This window comes from Bufo gargarizans, chromosome 3 (genome assembly GCF_014858855.1).
Source record: "Bufo gargarizans isolate SCDJY-AF-19 chromosome 3, ASM1485885v1, whole genome shotgun sequence".
Classification (NCBI taxonomy): domain Eukaryota; kingdom Metazoa; phylum Chordata; class Amphibia; order Anura; family Bufonidae; genus Bufo; species Bufo gargarizans.
Genome location: NC_058082.1, coordinates 30214493 through 30236998, shown reverse-complemented (window position 1 = coordinate 30236998; position 22506 = coordinate 30214493). Strand labels below are relative to the sequence as shown.

The following is a 22506-nucleotide window of genomic DNA, read 5'->3' as shown; positions in this document are numbered from 1 at the left end:
TCCTACCATTGATTGGCAAACTAGACAGATCAGTAATTGGAGTGATTTTTATATGGACAACTGTCTCGGCGCATCCATTTCTGTGGTATCCACTAAGGTGCTACCTCCGTTTGTTTCTGATTTTTCGGACGTATTCTCTGAGGGTGGAAATCAGGGGTTGCCCCCTCACCGAGAGTATGATTGTCCGATCAATCTTATTCCCGGAGCTAAATTGCCCAAATCTTGGTTATATAATCTTTCCCAACCCGAAAGAGTAGCTACGCGGGAGTATATTGCCGAGAGTTTGGCAAAAGGACATATTAGACCATCAAAGTCACCTATGGCTGCTGGCTTCTTTTTTGTTAAAAAAAAAAGATGGGAACCTTAGGGAGATTTCACACGACCAAGTTGGTTTTGCGGTCCGCAAATCACGGATCCGCGTGTTCCGTATGTCTTTAGTTATCTTTCCGTTTCCGTTCCGTAAGTCGGTATAATACGGACCTGGTGCTTCCGTGTGTCACCCGTTTTTCACGGTCCGCAAGAAACTTAAATGGGACCGATATGGGGTTTCCTAGAATGTTTTCAGTCCAGGGGTCCGCAAAAAACAGATGACATACGGATGCATTTCCGTGCGGTATCCGTTTTTTACGGACCCAATAACTTTCTATGGGGCCATGGACCGCAATTTGCGGCCAAGTATAGGACATGTTCTAAAATAAAAGCAACGGACACATGGAACGGACAGCACACGGATGACAATAAAAGGCATTCCGCAATTTTTGCGTACCCATAGAAATGAATGGGTCCATGCATTGTCCGCAAAAATTGCGGAAAGGACGAGGAAGAAAAACACAGTTGTGTGAATGCTCCCTTAGACAGTGTTTAGATTTCTGGGAACTGAATCTTATTACTGTCCGTGATCCTTATCCCCTTCCCTTGATCCCGGATTTAGTTGATCAGATTGTGGGAGCAAAGGTGTTTTCTAAGTTGGATTTAAGAGGGGCTTATAATCTGATAAGAGGATGAATGGAAGACGGCCTTCAATACCCCTGAGGGCCACTTTGAGGACTTGGTCCTGCCCTTTGGTTTGACTAATGCCCCGGCGGTCTTCCAGCACTTTATCGATGAAATTTTTCATCATTTGGTGGGGAGGTTTGTTGTTATTTACCTCAATGACATACTAATTTACTCACCCGATATGGAGACTCATCAGGATCATTTAAGACCAGTATTATTGATCCTTTGGGAGAATAAATTGTATGCCAAGTTGGAAAAATGTGTGTTTGCTGTTCAGGAGCTGCAGTTCGTTTTTTGCCATTGTTAATCCGGTTGCGTTTCATCTGGAACTTCCGCAGGCCTGGAAGATCCATAATGTGTTTCACAGGTCTTTGTTGAAGAAGTATGTTGAACCTGTTGAACCATCTCCTTTGCCACCTCCTCCTGTCTTGGTAGATGGTAATCTGGAGTTTCAGATCTCCAGAATACTCAACTAGTGTGTTCTTCGTGGTTCCCTTCAGTACCTTGTACATTGGAGGGGATACGGTCCTGAGGAAAGAATGTGGGTTCCGGCAACCGATGTCAATGCTAAACGCCTTGTTAAGGCCTTTCACAGGGCACACCCTGATAAGGTTGGTCCTGTGTGCCCGGGGGTCACCTGTAGAAGGGGGGGTACTGTCACGGCCTGCCCTGTGAGAGGCCTGAGAAGATCTGATAGACTCACGTGCAGCAAGTCTATCTGACAGATCTTTCATTTTTCCTTGCTGTTGTTTTGGGCAGGATCCCACCTCCCCACAGGTTCTGCTCATTAGCTATTTAGTGGTTCTATTTATGCCCGCCTCTCACTACAGCCTTTGCGGTTTATATTTGCTCCTGGAGTTCTCAGCTAGTGTTTGGTGGATCTCCTGCTCCCTGTCCGTCTAAAGCTAAGTCCTTCTTCCTTCCCTTTCGTTGTGTGTTCTGGCTAGGCCTCAGGGAGACGCTGGTTCCTTCACAAGAGCAAGGAACCGATTGTCTTATCTCCAGCTCCCTAGCTGAGAGTTTGTTTCAGTGTCAGCAGGGCTTAGGTTCCCGCGCATGAGCACTTCCACCTTTAGGATTTGCTCATGCTGTCAGCAGTCAGGGAAAGGCTCAGGGATTGTCAGGTGGTGACCTTTCCCTCTTTCCTAGCATTGGGGCCTAGCCTGGTGTTTTTGTTACTGTTGTTGTATTTGGTTTTCTTCCCTTGCCTCACCTACCGTGACACTAAATTAACGTTGGCCAGATTTCTACAGGAACAGCCAACTATCTAATCAGGAGTTAAGCGTGAAGGTCTATGGGGGGTAGGAAGGAACAGTCACTGGCCGACAATCGTCCAACTGCTATCTAAGGTGTATTAGCCACTAGAGATGGCCTTGCGGTTTGCCCGGCGGTCGTTTCGCGGTGAACTTTGCGTGTTCGCAATTCACCGAACATATGGAGAAATTCGCTCCCGCCATATTCTTTTACATTATGAAGAACTTTGACCTATGACACATCCATCAGGTAGTACAGGACAGCCAATTGAGACATTTCAGCACATGGACATACCCCCTACCTTATAAATAAACCTGATCTGGCCGCCATTTTACATTCAATGTTTTGCCAGTGTAGGGAGAGGTTGCTGTGTAGTGCAGGGACAGGCTGTTAGGGACACCAAACGCTAGCTAATAGGGTACAAAAGTCATTTTAAGGACTAGTATAGGTGTGCTATCGATAGGTGTGATACACAGAGGGGTGCGATATACTTCTACTTTTATAATGAGTCAAAAACACATAGATCTATATAGTGATCACCTGGAAGTCAGGGGCCTAGGGGCTTACTAGGGCCATTTTTATATAGGGTAAGGTTCCGGACGGGGTCGCTCTTATAAGGGCGGGTGGTCTGTGGTAGGCTATCAGGGCCAGAATAGCACCCCCCTGTAGGGCAATATCAGGGACAGTTCCTTGCCCACGCTGTCCTTCAATACCACATCATCATCTAGCCCAGGGATAGATGTTTTTTTGCTTTCCCTCCTGGATTTATCGATGTGCACTGGAACCCCCCGGATTGTGGTAGGACATATGGTTTCTGATTTAGTGCAGCCAAGCACTTGTTATTGCCTACCACATCTATGCTTTTTGCTTAAAAGGGTTCTGCACTTTGTTTTAACTGATGATCTATCCTCTGGATAGATCATCAGCATCTGATCGGCGGGGGTCTGACACCCGGGAACTCCGCTGATCAGCTGTTTGAGAAGGCAGCGGCGCTTCAGCAGCACCGGGGCCTTCTCGCTGTTTACCGCTGGCCCAGTGACGTCACAACTAGTATCAACTAGCGTGGGCAGGGCTAAGCTCTGTTCACTTGAATGGAGCTTAGCCCCGCCCACCCTAGTTGACACTAGTCGTGACGTCACTGGGCCAGCGGTAAACAGTGAGAAGGCCCTGCCGCTGCCTTCTCAAACAGCTGATCGGCGGGGGTCCCGGGTGTCGGACCCCCGCCGATCAGATGCTGGATAGATCATCAGTTAAAACAAAGTGCAGAACCCCTTTAACTTTAATAATTTAATTTATTTTCATTTTGAGGGATATCTTTTCCAATCACACGTTTGCAAAATGGGTCCGCATCCGTTCCGCAATTTTGCGGAACGGGTGCAGACCCATTCATGTTCAATGGGACCGAAATGTGCTGTCTACTTACGCATTTGCGGATCCGCACTTACGCATTTGCGGATCCGCACTTACGCATCTGTGCTTCCGTTTCCACCAAAAAATAGAACATGTCCTATTCTTGTCCGCAATTGCAGACAAGATTAGGCATTTTCTATTATAGTGCCGGCGATGTGCGGTCCACAAATTGCGGAATGCACATTTGCGGATCCGTAAAACACAGACACCGGCAAACACTTACGAACGTGTGAATGGACCCTCATAGTAAAATTATTAAAGGTTACGTTTTATCTTTATGTATATTCTAATGGATTGTCTTCCTTGTACGATGTTATAATATACTTTCTATGTTAGACAGTATATTATAGCGCATTTGTATTGTTCGGCAGTTGTGTGCGGTTCTGCTGCGATACTGCAGGTATATAGAGGAACAAGCGTTATTAGAACAAATAATTTCTACTGGTGCGATATTCCAGTCCCCACCCCAAAAAAACTTATTAAAGCGGGGTGTTATATACCAATATACTTTCTTTATAAGTGCATTTGGGTACTGTATAGTGCATTTGCGCATGCGCGAAAATTATATTGCCGATATTTCGCATTGAAAAAAATAATAAATGGAGATCGCAAATTCGAATAATACATCTGGTATGTCACTGTCTATGTTGTGGGACTATTTGTGCACTTTAGTAATTATTTCTTGGCTGCAAATATGAGCTGAAGGTTTTTCAGGTTCGTCTGCCATTAAAATGAATGGGACCCGCGCAAAACGTCCCGGCAGATGTTCGGCCACCTCTATTAGCCACCTCTATAAGGGGACACATGGGTGTGGGTTTACAAACAGAAATTCTGCACAAATTTCCATGTGGATTTCTGTTTCCACACCAAAATATGCATGTGTAGCTTGCAGATTTGATGCGGTTTCGCCGCACACCTCACCGTTTGAATTGCAAAGGGTGAAATCTGCACCAAAAATCTGCACAAAGACATGCTGCAGATTTCTAAATCCGCACGGCAGGTCAGTTTCAACATGGAAAGAAAAAGCAAAGTGTACATGAGCTTTGTCTAATCTCATCCACTTTTCTGGTACTGTATTACGCATGGAAAAACCGTGCATAATCCGCAAAGTGCGCAGGAAGGCTAAGATTTCAAAGAGAAGGGAAAATGCATTGTAAAATGGAGCAACATGTTCCAAATGAGAGGAGTAAAAGCATCTTCATATTTTTACGTTCCAGCACTGATGTCAGAATTCCTCGAAGCGAAGTTTGGTCACTATGAGCAGCGAGGTCCGGAAATGTGTGTTTCATCAACTGAAGGGGAAATGCAGCAATTCATCATCATGGTGGGAGCGGGGCCGAGGCTCGGGGCTGCTGATGAATTGCACTTTTTGAGGAAGGAAAATACAACTTTATATTCTGGCAACTATCCATGCAGATTCAGCCTGCGAGCCTTGACACTCCCGCATGGCACGCAACGCACGATTATTTGTACACATTCCACTCACTTTCAGGAACCAAAAGAGATTATACACCGCACTCCTGCTTTACAAGATTAGAACAATATGGCTGTGTTTAGTTCTGAAAATGGTGCCACATCTGCCTATGGGTTGTGTCTGGTACTGCCACTCAGCCCCAGTGAAATGAGCGGAAGCAGGCCGCAATACAAACATCAGCCGTGGACAGGTATGCCGCTGTTTCTGGGGGAAAAAAGTTGCTTTTTAACCACTTCAACCCCGCTAGCTAAAACCCCCTTAATGACCAGAGCACTTTTTACACTTCGGCACTACACTACTTTCACCGTTTATTGCTCGGTCATGCAACATACCACCCAAATGAATTTTACCTCCTTTTCTTCTCACTAATAGAGCTTTCATTTGGTGGTATTTTATTGCTGCTGACATTTTTACTTTTTTTGTTATTAATCGAAATTTAACGATTTTTTTGCTGTAAAATTTTGCAAAAAAAACGACATCCATATATAAATTTTTCGCCAAATTTATTGTTCTACATGTCTTTGATAAAAAAAAAATGTTTGGGCAAAAAAAAAAAATGGTTTGGGTAAAAGTTATAGCGTTTACAAACTAAGGTACAAAAATGTGAATTTCCGCTTTTTGAAGCAGCTCTGACTTTCTGAGCACCTGTCATGTTTCCTGAGGTTCTACAATGCCCAGACAGTAGAAAAACCCCACAAATGACCCCATTTCGGAAAGTAGACACCCTAAGGTATTCGCTGATGGGCATAGTGAGTTCATAGAACTTTTTATTTTTTGTCACAAGTTAGCGGAAAATGATGATTTTTATTTAAATTTTTTTTTTTCTTACAAAGTCTCATATTCCACTAACTTGCGACAAAAAATTCTAGGAACTCGCCATGCCCCTCACGGAATACCTTGGGGTGTCTTCTTTCCAAAATGGGGTCACTTGTGGGGTAGTTATACTGCCCTGGCAATTTAGGGGCCCAAATGTGTGAGAAGTACTTTGCAATCAAAATGTGTAAAAAATGGCCTGCGAAATCCGAAAGGTGCACTTTGGAATATGTGCCCCTTTGCCCACCTTGGCTGCAAAAAAGTGTCACACATCTGGTATCGCCGTACTCGGGAGAAGTTGGGGAATGTGTTTTGGGGTGTCATTTTACATATACCCATGCTGGGTGAGAAAAATATCTTGGCAAAAGACAACTTTTCCAATTTTTTTATACAAAGTTGGCATTTGACCAAGATATTTTTCTCACCCAGCATGGGTATATGTAAAATGACACCCCAAAACACATTCCCCAACTTCTCCTGAGTACGGCGATACCAGATGTGTGACACTTTTTTGCTGCCAAGGTGGGCAAAGGGGCACATATTCCAAAGTGCACCTTTCGGATTTCGCAGGCCATTTTTTACACATTTTGATTGCAAAGTTCTTCTCACAGATTTGGGCCCCTAAAAAGCCAGGGCAGTATAAATACCCCACATGTGACCCCACTTTGGAAAGAAGACACCCCAAGGTATTCAATGAGGGGCATGGCGAGTTCCTATAATTTTTTTTTTTTTGCATAAGTTAGCGGAAATTGATTTTTTTTTTGTTTTTTTCTCACAAAGTCTCACTTTCCGCTAACTTAGGACAAAAATTTCAATCTTTCATGGACTCAATATGCCCCTCACGGAATACCTTGGGGTGTCTTCTTTCCGAAATGGGGTCACATGTGGGGTATTTATACTGCCCTGGCTTTTTAGGGGCCCTAAAGCGTGAGAAGAAGTCTGGAATATAAATGTCTAAAACGCATTTGGATTCCGTGAGGGGTATGGTGAGTTCATGTGAGATTTTATTTTTTGACACAAGTTAGTGGAATATGAGACTTAGTAAGAAAAAACTAACAAAAAAATATATATATATTTCCGATAACTTGGGCCAAAAAAATGTCTGAATGGAGCCTTACAGGGGGGGGTGATCAATGACAGGGGGGTGATCAATGACAGGGGGGTGATCACCCATATACACTCCCTGATCACCCCGTCATTGATCACCCGCCTGGTAAGGCTCCATTCAGACGTCCGTATGATTTTATCAATGACAGGGGGGTGATCAATGACAGGGGGTGATCAGGGAATCTATATGGGTGATCACCCGCCTGTCATTGATCACCCTCCTGTAAGGCTCCATTCAGACGTCCGTATGTGTTTTGCGGATCTGATCCATGTATCCGTGGATCCGTAAAAATCATACGGACGTCTGAACGGAGCCTGACAGGGGGGTGATCAATGACAGGGGGGTGATCAGGGAGTTTATATGGGTTCATAAGTGACGGGGGGGGGGGGGGGGGGGTGTAGTGTAGTGGTGTTTGGTGCGACTTTACTGAGCTACCTGTGTCCTCTGGTGGTCGATCCTAACAAAAGGGACCACCAGAGGACCAGGTAGCAGGTATATTAGACGCCGTTATCAAAACAGCGTCTAATATACCTGTTAGGGGTTAAAAAAAAACAGATCTCCAGCCTGCCAGCGAACGATCGCCGCTGGCAGGCTGGAGATCCACTCGCTTACCTTCCGTGCCTGTGCGCGCGCGTTCACAGGAAATCTCGGGTATCGCGGGAGGACGCGTATTTGCGTCCACCCAGAAGAGCAGGGCTGCCGGCAGGACGCAATCCTGCGTACGGCGGTCCTGTAGCGGTTAAAAAATAAAAAATTCTGGACAAGCCCTTAACAGCTGAACCTGTTTGGGGCTTAAAGGTAAAGGGGTTGGTCTATCTCACACATTGGCAGCATATGGCTAATGTCAGATAGGCGCAAGCACCAGAGGTGGGACTCACACCTATCTACAGAATTGGGGGCCCCCCAAAGTGAATGACGGTGCACTGCGCAAGCGCTGCCACCCTCCGTTCGCTTCTATGGAACTGATGAAAACAGCCAAACACCGGCTCGACTATTCCCAGAACTCATATAGAGGTGAATGGTGAGGAGGCCGTTAAAGAGATAGGTGCAGGCCCCAGAAGTGGAACCCATCTGACATCGGGGGCAGATAGCCATTATTGGCAGTGACCATTATTCGGTTTGGAGCCCCATACGCAGTAGAGTTCACTCAGCTGTTGTGTTGGACACACGTCTGGTAGTCCTAGCGATCATTTTGGGGCTGGGCTGCTCCACTGTAGCGTGTCAGTCCGCCCTTGTGCACCTCTCACATCGGTGGCATGTGATGCTCCGCAGTTTCCATGTCTCTTATTCACAATGGTGCCATTTGTCCATTCACTGTACACTTTCTCCAGAGCAGCAGGAGAACACACTGCCCAGTTTCAGAAATACCGCCACCCTTGGCCTGAAGGCCAATAATCACCCCTTCCTGCAACTCTGATAAGTCTTCCTTTTACTCATGACAGCAACGAGGGATGTGTGTGTAGACAGCCTATCACGCACCTTATATACCCATCGAGCCAGCTCAGCACAAATGACTTGGCTGTGCACTGCAGACGTCAAAAGCAGGAAGTGGTCATAATAATGGGACTCGACTGTGTATACAATCTTGATTTTACAATATTTTAGCAAATTCTTTATAACTTTTTTTAATTACATTTCTTTTTAATTCCATTACGGTATTACAGTTTTCAGGCTTCACCGTACTTCAGGATCCGAATACATTATTCTCTGACATTCGTGTTGGAAGGAACTGCAACACGGCCCTATTTACTTACAGTGGTGAACAGCGAGAGGTCCCCACTTACGGTATATCCTTAGCGATAGGCTATAACATTATAAAAGAGGGGAGAACCTCCTTTAACAAAAACATATACCATACACTCACCACTCCTATTCCTTCAAAGGCAAATATGGCTGTTCCAAAAAAGAGTGGATACTTCTTCCAATTTGATGCCAAAGGGAGTGTTCGAGGATCTGAAATATTCTAAGGAAGGAAATGGTTGAAAAAGTTAATAAAAAAATAAAAGAAATACACAGATTTTCCATGCACACACATTCACTTCGGAGGGGGCTGCGTTGCAATTCCCTGCACAGTGGTCAGCAGTGGAGCAGCTGTGCAGGTGATGACAAGTAGGGTCCCGGATCAGAACTATAAGAAACATGTAATGATGGGAAAATGTATGGTGATCTAAGGTTTACATACAGTCAGGTCCATAAATATTGGGACATCGACACAATTCTAACATTTTTGGCTCTATACACTACCACAATGGATTTGAAATGAAACTAACAAGATGTGCTATAACTGCATACTGTCAGCTTTAATTTGAGGGTATTTACATCAGAATCAGGTGAACGGTGTAGGAATTACAGCAGTTTGCATATGTGCCTCCCACTTGTTAAGGGACCATAAGTAATGGGACAGAATAATAATCCTAAATCAAACTTTCACTTTTTAATACTTGGTTGCAAATCCTTTGCAGTCAATTACAGCCTGAAGTCTGGAACGCATAGACATCACCAGACGCTGGGTTTCATCCCTGGTGATGCTCTGCCAGGCCTCTACTGCAACTGTCTTCAGTTCCTGCTTGTTCTTGGGGCATTTTCCCTTCAGTTTTCACTTCAGCAAGTGAAATGCAGCTCAATCGGATTCAGGTCAGGTGATTGACTCGGCCATTGAATAACATTCCACTTCTTTCCCTTAAAACACTCTTTGGTTGCTTTTGCAGTATGCTTTGGGTCATTGTCCATCTGCACTGTGAAGCGCCGTCCAATGAGTTCTGAAGCATTTGGCTGAATATGAGCAGATAATATTGCCCAAAACACTTCAGAATTCATCCTGCTGCTTTTGTCAGCAGTCACATCATCAATAAATACAAGAGAACCAGTTCCATTGGCAGCCATACATGCCCACGCCATGACACTACCACCCCCATGCTTCACTGATGAGGTGGTATGCTTAGGATCATGAGCAGTTCCTTTCCTTCTCCATACTCTTCTCTTCCCATCACTCTGGTACAAGTTGATCTTGGACTCATCTGTCCATAGGATGTTGCTCCAGAACTGTGAAGGCTTTTTTAGATGTCGTTTGGCAAACTCTAATCTGGCCTTCCTGTTTTTGAGGCTCACCAATGGTTTACATCTTGTGGTGAACCCTCTGTATTCACTCTGGTGAAGTCTTCTCTTGATTATTGACTTTGACACACATACACCTACCTCCTGGAGAGTGTTCTTGATCCGGCCAGCTGTTGTGAAGGGTGTTTTTTTCACCAGGGAGAGAATTCTTCAGTCATCCACCACAGTTGTTTTCCGTGGTCTTCCGAGACTTTTGGTGTTGTTGAGCTCACCGGTGCGTTCCTTATTTTTAAGAATGTTCCAAACAGTTGTTTTGGCCAGGCCTGATGTTTTTGCTATCTCTCTGATGGGTTTGTTGTGTTTTTTCAGCCTAATGATGGTTTGCTTCACTGATAGTGACAGCTCTTTGGATCTCATCTTGAGAGTTGAGAGCAACAGATTCCAAATGCAAATAGCACACTTGAAATGAACTCTGGACCTTTTATCTGCTCATTGTAATTGGGATAATGAGGGAATAACACACACCTGGCCATGGAACAGCCGAGAAGCCAATTGTCCCATTACTTTTGGTCCCTTAACAAGTGGGAGGCACATATGCAAACTGTTGTAATTCCTACACCGTTCACCTGATTTGGATGTAAATACCCTCAAATTAAAGCTGACAGTCTTTCATTTCAAATCCATTGTGGTGGTGTACAGAGCCAAAAATGTAAGATTTGTGTCGATGTCCCAATATTTATGGTCCTGGCTGTATGTTTGTTTCAGTCTGCAAACTTAATTTCTTCATTCATTTTCAGACCTTCTGATATTCAATTTAATTTGCTTTTAGTTCCACACTTTTCTCTTGTAGACGTGTCCCTCCTAGTGACACATGTTGGATCTGGTGTCCAGGGCGCTGCTACCTTCACTAGCTCTCATGTATCAGCACAGCCGCATTCCAGGACTGAATTACCCTTTTAAAGCCCATGAGGGCTGTCCTCTCACTTGTACAGGCAAACACTAATGCTGAGGAGTGTGCGACGCCGCTTCCCCTGTAGTCCTTTATGGGTTCCCTAAAAGCCCCAGAGCATAATACACAACGTAACTCAGGATCAGTACAGGATAAGTAATATAATGTTAGTACAAAGTGACTCCACCAGCAGAATAGTGAGTGCAGCTCTGGAATATAATACAGGATATAACCAGGGGCGGGCTAGGCCGGGGGGCAGGGAGGCAATTGCCCCCCAGGCCGCCCTAAAAAAAACATCCGCTGGGCCGTCTTTAACAAAAAAAAAAATTTTTTTTTTTTTATTCCTCAGGGCCGCACCGCCGATCACCACAGGCGGCGCGGCCCTGGATGTAATTGCGGCAGGCAGCAGTGGCAGCGGGCAGGAGGAGATGAGCGCTTCCATTGTGGAAGCGCTTATCTCCATATTCATCTGTATCGCCGTCCTCAGGACAGCGATACAGATGGCTGTGCTGTGGGGCAGGGGAGGGAGAGGCGTGTCCCTCCCCTGTTCTTCTGATAGGCCGCAGGAACTAATGCCTGCAGCCTATCAGAGGCCGGCTCAGGCAGCGCGATGACGTCATTATCGCGCTGCCTGAGCCGGGCAGCACACAGCAGGGACACAGGCCGGAAGAGGCCTGCATCGCATCGCTGCTGATGGAGGCAAGTATTAGTGTTTTGGTTTTTTTTCTTTGCGGGGGGAGCTGTCACTATGGCTATGGGGGAGCTGGCACTATGGGGGGCATTTTTTACTGGCACATTATGGGGGGGCACCATAATGTGGGAGAGGAGCACTATGGGGGTATCTGGGGGCTCTAAAGGGGCGAGTGGCACTATAGGGCATTATTTGGGGGCACTATGGGGAAGTGGTGGCACTAAGGGGGCATTTTTTACTGGCACGTTATGGGAGGCACTATAGGGGAGAGCCGCACTATGGGGCATTATTCGGGGGCACTATGGGGGAGTGGAGCACTATTGGGGCATCTGGTGGAACTAAGAAGGGGCATTTTTTACTGGCACATTGTGGGGGAGAGGAGCACTATAGGGGCATCTGCTGGGGGCACTAAGAAGGGGCATTTTTTTACTGGCATATTATGGGGACACTATGGGGAAGGGGGAGAGGAGCACTATGAGGGCATTTACTGGGGCACTATATAGGGGTATTTTATACTGGCATACATTATGGGGACATTAGCTCAACTGCGGGCACTAAGCGGGGGTATTTCATGTACTGTCATATTATAGGGAGAATTATTACTACTAGGGGGTATTATGGGGAGCTTAACTACTACTGGGGGGCTATGAGGAACATGATTACTAGTATAAGCACTATTATTACTACTGAGTGTGCCCTGGCAGAGAATTATTTCTATTGGTGGGATTTTGGGGAGCACTGTTACTTTAGGGGCACCCTGGCACAGTATCAGCTTGGCACAATTATTTTTGGGGGACATTATCTTTATACTATTAGTGTCTGAGCGCAGTTATTTTTTTAGAGCACTGTGTGCCAATAATTGTTAAAGGGGGCACTATCTGTGTGGTAGCAGTATTTCCAGGGGGACTGTTTCTGCAGTATAGTATTGGGGGCACCATCTGTGTGGTAGTAGTATTTCCAGGGGGACTGTTTTTGCAGTATAGTATTGGGGGCACAGCGGGCACAGTATTGGGGGTGGCAGTAAAGGGTGTTCAGAAGATGGAAAGATGATGGAAATGTGGGAAACTAATGTCTGTTTGTCAATGTCTGCAGAGATGGGAGATGGCTGAAAAATCATCATGGTGGTCTGGTCTGAATGGAGAAGATAAAGAAAGAGAACGTCTACAACAAAGGTGACATCACTGGATGTAAGAGGTATGGGGCGCTATGTAGGAGAGGAGATGCCATTTGCAGAAGGAGGATTCAGAGCTGGGTGAGGACGGCCAAAGGGGGCAGCAGGCCAAGGGCGGGTGGCAGATGGTGGGGGGAACCACAGGCCTTGAGCAGGATCTGGGGAGGGAGGAGAGCGGAGGAGCTTCCTGGCTGTAGCTTGCTGTTTATTGTATAATGTAAAGCAGGCAGTGCAGCCAGGACAGGCCTCCCCTCTCCGTATGATGTGTAGAGACAGGCCGCAACTATAGAATTTAATCTGTACAGTGTTTGTTGGGAGTGGCCTATTATATGTAGGAGGGGCTTTTAATAATGGGCGGGGCTAAAATGGGCCACTTGACTGTATTTGACCCCCCAGGACTAAGGCTGCTAGCCCTCCCCTGTTCATATAACTCAGGTTCAGTACAGGATAAGTAATGTATGTACACAGTGACTGCACCAGCAGAATAGTGAGTGCAGCTCTGGAGTATAATACAGGATGTAACTCAGGATCAGTACAGGATAAGTAATGTAATGTATGTACACAGTGACTTCACCAGCAGAATAGTGAGTGCAGCTCTGGAGTATAATACAGAATGTAACTCAGGGTCAGTACAGGATAAGTAATGTAATGTATGTACACAGTGACTTCACCAGCAGAATAGTGAGTGCAGCTCTGGAGTATAATACAGGATGTAACTCAGGGTCAGTACAGGATAAGTAATGTCATGTATTTTACAGTTAACTTTTTATGCAGATTAATTTTTCATGCTAGGCTCTTTTCACATCTGTGTCATAGCCGCCCTCGCAGACTACAATATTGTTTATGGAAAATATAGAGCTGAATGCAGAATTATTAATCCCACCACAAGATGGGCACCTCGTCTGACCCTGACAGACCCCAGGACTTCTGATTATATAAACAGAGGACACAATGCAGATGTGAACAGAGTCTAAACTGCACATAAGAGTTTATGCCATTAACCTCTTAGAGGTATCTCATAGCACTTCTGTGAACTGGAATGGTCATTTCATAAACCTTCGACATACTGACATTTCAGAAGTTTTGGTCAGTGGGAGTGCGGTCGCTGAGACCCCCATGATCTTTGGAATAGTCGGCTGTCCGTACACTGCTTGGCTCTCCAGGGAAAGGTGAGCAAAACTGTATTTCAGAGATCAGTGAGGTCTCAGCCTCCGGGCTGCCAATGATCAAAACCTCTAAAATGTCAGTATGACAAGTCAAAAGTTTTATGAAAGTATATACAGCAGCATTTAAGGTGCAATTTAAAGGGGGCCGCAGCCGTACTTACCCGCATCACGTACTGATAAATGATAACAAGACTGACGGCCATGGAGACGTTGGCTAAGAAGGAGCAGATAGACAAGCTCTTCAAGTCCCGTATAAAAACTAATGGTATGATGAGAGGAAGGAAGGATAACATGTACAGCCGCAGATCAAGATCCCATCTCCCCGTTGGTTCTGTGTACTGGGAATGGCTTTCAAAGGAAGCTTCGAATACCTGCAAGAACAGCGTGCTTAGTGCAGGAGAAGTCATCCAGGTCACACATTGCTATCTCAGCTTTTAGTCTGAAAGTAATTGAAAACTTAAAACTTAATGGTGCCACCGGTGGAAAACTTGACGACTCTGCGGTTTCCTCACAGCCAACTTTTAGACAGAAATAAAGTGACGTCATCAAAAGTCCTATTCCCCAAAGAAGAAGACAGAAGAGAAGCCGGGCTGCGCGAACAAGTGGATTAAGGTGAGCTAAATTATTTAATTTTTTAACCCCTTCATCCCTATTGTACTAAGCATTCTGTATTAACAATGCTATTATTTTCCCTTATAACCATGTTATAAGGGAAAATAATACAATCTACACAACACCTAACCCGAACTTCTGTGAAGAAGTTCGGGTTTGGGTACCAAACATGCCGATTTTTCTCATGCGCATGCAAAACGCATTACAATGTTTTGCACTCGCGCGGAAAAAAATAATAATAAAAAAAAAATCGCACATTTTCCCGTGACGCACCCGCGTCTTATCCGGGCCAAAAACATGACTCCCATGTGAAAGAGGCCTAAGGCTGGGTTCACACGGGCGAGATTTCCACGCGGGTGCAATGCGCGAGGTGAACGCATTGCACCCGCACTGAATCCGGACCCATTCATTTCTATGGGGCTGTGCACATGAGCAGTGATTTTCACGCATCACTTGTGCGTTGCGTGAAATTTGCAGCATGCTCTATATTGTGCGTTTATCACGCAACGCAGGCCCCATATAAGTGAATGGGGCTACGTGAAAATCGCAAGCATCCGCAAGCAAGTGCGGATGCGGTGCGATTTTCACGCACGGTTGCTAAGATGACAGTCTATTCACTGTATTATTTTCCCTTATAACATGGTTATAAGGGAAAATAATATCATTCTTTAATACAGAATGCTTAGTAGAAGCTCAATTGAGGGTTAAAAAATATAAAACAATTAACTCACCTCCTCCTCTTGAACGCGTAGTTACCGATCTCTTCTTACTTCTTTAATCATGGGGTGCCGGCTAAAGGACCTGTGGTGACGTCACATCACATGGTCCATCACCGTGGTGATGGACCATGTGATGAGCTCAGTGACGTCACCACAGGTCCTTTGACAGGTCCTGAAGAAAGAACAGGAGACCGCGATCAATTGGAGGAGGGGAGTTAATTTTTATTTTATTTTTTAACCCTCAATTGACCTTGTACTAAGCATTCTGTATTAAAGAATGCTATTATTTTCCCTTATATCCATGTTATAAAGGGAAATAATTACATCTACACAACACCGAACCCAAACCTGAACTTCAGTGAAGAAGTTCGGGTCTGGGTACCACATTCAGTTTTTTATCACGCGCGTGCAAAACGCATTGCACCCACGCGATAAAAACTGAACAACGGAACGCAATCGCAGTCAAAACTGACTGCAATTGGGTACTTACTCGCGCTGGTTTGCCGCAATGCACCCGGGACGCATCCTGAGCCAAAACGTAACGCCCGTGTGAACCCAGCCTAAATGGTAGAAGCAGGAGAAAAAATAGTCTACAGTCTGCAGGATTTTCGGGCGTTCCTGAAAGAAGACAGGTAGAAACCGTGCAAAGAGCACAGGGGTTAATTATCTGAGCAGTGGGAAAGGGCTCCTGCTGCAGCCAGTTGCCTTATGGGCACAGATAGGTTTGTGAGAAAGAGGCAAAAATGGCAGACCTCCTGGAAAGCATACGGAAGATTTCTAAGAGTGGAGGGAGGGGGACTACTAATATGAGAAGATTTTATAGGGCAGCTATTTAAAGTTTTAACACATCCGTCAGCCGAGACATCCACTCTCTAAGAATGCAAAAGAGAAACCACAAGCATGGACGGCCACATCTACGGCCTTTTTTGGCTGGACACTGCCTCAAGAGGCGAGAATTGTGTACGCTACTCACAAAAATAGTGACTGCCGGGGTGTAACTAGAAAGTGCCGGGACCCCCTTCCCACCCCCAGAACAATTACTGAGTCAGATTAACCCTTACAATATAACATTTATAGTTCGGATCCAGTAGACCTTAGGATAGTCCTTAGGATAGGTCGTCAATATCAGATCAGTGAGGGCCCAACTCCCCACACCCCTCACGATCAGCTGTTTGAAGAGGCTTCATAGTATACCAAGCAAAGATCTGTCCATTGTACAGCAGCTATGCTTGACACGGCTTGAATGGGACTGAGCAGCAGAAAGGCCACGAGACCAAACAATGTGACGTCACAAGCTAAGGAAAAGGCCGCCGTGCATCGTGGCTGGTGTGGGTGGCGGGAGTCAGACCCTCACTGAGATGATACTGCTGACCTATTCCAAGGATGGACCATCACTACTTAAGTCCCGGAAAACCTCTTTAAAGGAGTTGTTCAGCTTTGGGACCGCAGCTTAAAAAAACTCATACTCGTGTGCTCTCCAGCTCCCTTCATTGGTCTTCTGTAAATTGGACAGGGTCAGGTGCAGCCAAAGACTGGCCTCAGCAGTGACATGTCCCCAAGTAGCCCTTGACCCAGCAGTGACGTAATGCTTGGGGACACACCACTGCCGAGGCCAGCCACTGGCTGCCGAGGAGCACATGCAGTCTTAAGGTCCCTACAGGACAGGGACTGCTGAAGGAAGCTGGAATGGAGCGGCAGAGAGAAGGTGAGTATGAGTTTTTTAACAGGTACAACACACCACTGCAACAGTTCAAAAAGTCCCAAAGCCGGACATCTCCTTTAAGACTATCTTGCCCTCATCCAGCAAACAGTTAGGACAGAGATGTCCCCAAGGTGGCGGATGCCCCAAAGCGTCTGTGTTCCTGATAGTCGAGCGGTGGCTATACAAGACTGATGTACGGTAAATAGTAGAATAAAGTACATTTCTAGACTCTATCTTACAACAAACGCTGCGTATGGAGGCGATGACCGCGCCAGTTACTCACCTGCTTCACGTTCTCCGCTAGGAAGACAAAGTAAACACTGCAGAAGCCCAGCTGTGTGGCCACCAAAGCAAAATCAACAATATTCCTGTAGGGAAAGAGATTGTATCAAGCGAGGACAAAATTAATTGAAACACAGCTTCAGAAAGCGGATGATTTATAATCTCCGGCAGCCTGCGGAGTTCTGCTATCTGTATACACGGCATCGGCGAGGAAGCATCGCCTAAAGCACCACGCCGGCCTCCTGCATCATTTTACAATCTTTATATAGTGATGTCTTACTTGGTAAATACTCTGCCTTACTGATCTTGTGTTAACGTGGTGTATGATGCTCTAGTCACATCCAAAGGGCATCTGTCAGCAGTTTTGTACCTATGACACCGGCTGACTTGTTACATGTGCACTTGGCAGCTGAAGACATCTGTGTAAAATTATGTTTTAATATATGCAAATGAGCGTCTAGGAGCAACGGGGGCGTTGCCATTACACCTAGAGGCTCTGCTCTCTCTGCAACTGCTGCGCCCTCTGCACTTTGACAGGGCCGGGCAGTGAAAATGTGATCACACCTGGCCCTGTCAATCAAAGTGTAAAGGATGTGGCAGTTGCAGAGAGAGCAGAGTCTCTAGGTGTAACGGTAACGCCCCCGTTGCTCCTAGAGGCTCATTTAAATAAATATAATATATTAAAACGCCATTTTTCTCAGCCGGAACCTGACCATGTGCATGCTGCTTTTTTCTTTTTCACTTCAATAGAAATGTTCTCTCCTTGTCCGCAAAACGAACAAGAAAAGGACATGTTCTATCTTTCTGCAAATGAATGGATCCGCAAAAGATGAGGATTGGATGCTGACCAAACATACGGTCATGTGCATGAGCTCCAAGAATGTATTTTTTTTCCCCATTTTCATAGTCCTCCATCGCAGCAACCATTTTTGTAACAACATGCTGCGGCCATATTGGTTGTCACATTTGACTCAAAGCAGTTGTCTCAGATACAAGCCCTGTCCATAACACTTATTAGCGGCATATGCATGTGATAAAGGGGTCACCAGTTCGGCTCCAGAGTACAGAGCTTTGGAAAACCTCGGGGGCATTTTTTTATGATTGCATTTTATTCATTTTGGTCAAAAAAATCTGGTTTTCAATTGGTCTTTATTAAAAATGTTTAGCTGTTTCTGAGATACGAGGGTTAAAAGGGGTTGTCCCATCTCAGACAATGGGGGGCATATCGCTAGGATATATACGCAAATCACTGCAAAAAATGCACCAAAATGATGCGCAACTGACAATACTAGCCAATTCCTCAGGCCGATGTTAAAAGCTGAGAACTTTGCCAATATCTTCCAGTCAGGAACATATCGGAGCCCCTCATGCACCACGTCACGGTGTCTCAGCACACATGGGGTCCTACCACTAAACTACCCGTGGTGTGTGAACAGGGTCTGAACACTGCTAGAAACCAGCTCACAGCCAGACTCTCACAGGCCTCCATAGTGGTATCACCAATGCCCTGTGAGGTAGGATAAAGCTGTGAGCCGCACCCACAACAGACCATGTGACACAGAAGCCGCACCCACAACAGACCAGGTGACACAGAAGCCGCACCCACAACAGACCAGGTGACACAGAAGCCGCACCCACAACAGACCAGGTGACACAGAAGCCGCACCCACAACAGACCAGGTGACACAGAAGCCGCACCCACAACAGACCAGGTGACACAGAAGCCGCCCCCACAACAGACCAGGTGACACAGAAGCTACCAGGTGCAAAAGAACGTTACCAGCACAATGAAGTGGCACATTCCATACACAAAGACAAAAACTCACTGAAAAAAAGTGGCCTAAACGGGTGAAAATGCTCCAAATCGGGGCTCCGATATGTTCCTTACTGGAAGATATTGGCAAAGTTCTCAGCGATTAACATCGGCTTGAGGAATTAGCTAGTAGTGTCAGTTGCGTATCATTTTGGTGCATTTTTGTATGTATATTTTTTCATCTGCACAATGTATCACTTTGTGTAAGATGTCCTTGTGGTGCATGTGGTCCGCCCCGACATCCTCCATTGTACGTATTTTTTGCTGGGGATTGCCGTTATCTGCGGACTGCATGTGGAGGAATTGCTCCCCCGGTTATAGACACGCTACAGTGTCTGGGTTTGGAGCTGTCAGATGAGAAAGAAAGACTGTGACAGCTTACAAACAGACTGATTTTTAAACCTTGTAACTCAGAGACGGCTGAACATTTATTAGAGTTGAGCGAAGCGAGCTCCAGATGCTTCAGCTGAAGTCGCTTCATTTAAAACTTTGGAATACGGTAATACTGTACGGAGATTCGGCTCCATACAGTATTAGAATGTATGGGCTCCGATGAGCCGAAATTAGTTATTCACGAAGTTGCGCGTGAATTCGTTGAATAGCTTTGGTAGTTGATTTTAAAGTGGAATTTCAGTTCGGACTAGTACCTCGGAACCGAAGCCGAGCTCGGTTTCAAGTTTTAGGGTCCATTCACACGTCCGTTTTTTCTTTCCTGATCTGTTCCGTTTTATGCGGAACAGATCTGGACCAGTTCTGTACCCATTCATTTTCAATGGGTCCTGGAAAAAAATCGGACAGCACAATGTGTGCTGTCCGTTTCCGTTGTTCCGTTCCGCATGTCCGAAAAAATATAAAACTTGTCCTATTCTTTTCCGCAAAAATCGGATCCTGGTACAATACAAAGTCAATGGATCCGCAAAAAACGGAAGACATTCGTATGTCATTACGTATGTCATCCATTTTATGCGGATTCCGTTCCTGGAAATTAATTCCTGCCCACAGAAACTTATTTTTTTTTACATTTTTTTTCAAAGAAATTCAAACAACTTTATTTGCTTATTGAAATTTATACATGTTTCCATGACATACGGAAACATTTTCAGGAACAACGGATCCGCAAAAAACGGACCGAAATTCAGGATATAGAAAAATACTGACGTGTGAATGTAGCCTTAAAGTGGTTTTCTACTTTAAGAATCAATTACCGAGCTTATTCAACGGAGGTCACACGCGACTTCATGAATAACTTGCTTCGGCTCATCGGAGCCCATACATTCTAAAACTGTACGGAGACAAATCTCCGTACAGTATAATTCCGAAGTTTTGAACGATCAGACTTCAGATGAAGCATTCGAAGCTCACTTCACTCAACTCTATAAAGACCAATTGAAAAAAAGAAAAACTATTTGTAGCCCAAAACAAGCAAAATGCAATCATAAAAAAAAAAAAATAACTGCTCCAAAAAGGTGTCCACCGCCTTAAAGGGGTTCAGCAAATAGCATTTATTATGTAAAGGAAGTTAATACAAGCCACTTACTAATATATTGTTATTACACATATTGCTTCCTTTGCTGGCGGGATTTGATTTTCTATAACTTTATTCACTGGTCCTTTCCATAGTTACGACCACCCTGCAATCCATCAGTGGTGGTCGTGCTTGCACACTATAGGAAACAGAGGTAACCTATGTGAGCTCCCATGGTGCTTTTTCCTATAGTGTGTAAACACGACCACCACTGATGGATTGCAGGGTGGTCGTAACCATGGAAACGAGCAGTGTATAATGTGATGGAAAAAAGAATCCAGCCAGCAAAGGAAGCAATATGGAGAATCACAATACATTAGTAAGTGCCTTGCATTTTCTCTACATGATAAATGCCACTTGATAAAGTGGGAAAAGTTCTTTAAGTAAAAGCAGCCTGTATATGTATTAGATGTAATGCATGGCCATAAAAATCTTCCCCGGTGATAAGTGATCACCCACAGGTTGAGGAACCTCTGGCAATCAGCTCACAACTTCTTTAAAGAGGTTAATCAAAACCCACCATATTGACAATACTTAACTGGTCCCCGGCGCCGGTTTCCCCCCCCGATCGCTGCACGCTCCTGTCTGCAGAAATCAACATCCGTTGATTGAGGGGGGGTGCAGCTAAAAGGAGGTGATGCTATTGGCTGCACCCCCTCCGTCGATGGATGTTGATTTCTGCAGGCAGGTGAGATGAGAAGATGGCGTGGAACGATCTTGGAGGAAACCGGTGTCGGGAACCAGGTAAGTATTGTCCCGGGAATGTAGGGGGGCAAGTATTCCCTCTTGGATAATCTCTTTAAGTCTGGGGATACAGAAAACTTGGGCCCACAGCAACGTGATGCTACATTGCAACTGAGGAAAGTGAATGGAGTTCCATTGGGACCCAAAAGCTGGCACGACACAACGCAACCTACGCGACCCCCATCCACTTCCACTAGCTGTGCTGCTGCAACGTTTGGCCGAGCAATGCGAGCTGTCAGAGACTTTTACATAGTTCAGATCGTGCAGCATCAGAAGCTTCGATGTTCTCACTTTGCAAAACCTAAATTCCCTTCAGCAACGACGTCTCCTAGGAAACTCTTCTCCAACTATGCAGAAAGCGAGCAATTATGTATCATTGTCTCCCTTCCTATCACTGTCAGCACACTTAACAATAGGTACAAATGGATCAGACAGCGGCAAGAAAACGAGCAATTCCTTCCAGACATCTGCTAGGGAAGCCGAGGTAAACTCCTGCAGTCAGGTAACACGAGGGGGTGGAAGCGGTTAAAATCAGAGCGGAGCCTTCAACAAAGACTCCATCTGGAAACTGCCGGGGAGAAGGAGACAAGCTATTATCTGTAATGTCACGCCAGTTTTATTCAGGCGGCGACTAATCACCGAGGCGAGCTGCGCCGGGCCGGAGCCGGGAGATACAGTACCTGCTCCGGTAACGCCGCTCCTATGAGGGACGTGCTAATGTGGAGCGGAACACATACATTGATCATCAAGAAGAAAAGCGATAAACGAGGAGGACGAGCGCGCCACGTGAAGAGGAAAAAGAGATATAAACAACCGATAGAGAGGTGCAGGCACGCAGTACAAAAAAATGCAAATACTCCACGGTCTGCCGGCAGCGTCACTGCCCACATCTGCCGGTGTAAATGCCACATAAAATCTGGATCACACGTGACTGTAAAGGCATAAATACCTTGGTAACCTCTTTTGTATTATTACTCCAATGCATTTGAAACAAGAACAAAACAACTTTGCAACATTGTATCA

General features: G+C 45.5%; 1 protein-coding gene across 2 annotated transcripts in view; it reads right to left on the bottom strand.

Annotated features, from left to right (window-relative positions):
• SLC36A4 (solute carrier family 36 member 4) overlaps positions 1-22506 on the bottom strand; it is a 284195-nt gene that overhangs the window by 192960 nt on the left and 68729 nt on the right. For both annotated transcript variants that reach the window (XM_044286008.1, XM_044286009.1), the window contains 3 exons: positions 17403-17487; positions 14248-14457; positions 8920-9018 (listed from right to left, as the gene is read on the bottom strand). In XM_044286008.1, coding sequence (XP_044141943.1) covers positions 8920-9018; positions 14248-14457; positions 17403-17487 — 394 coding nt within the window. The remainder of the gene's footprint in view (positions 1-8919; positions 9019-14247; positions 14458-17402; positions 17488-22506) is intronic.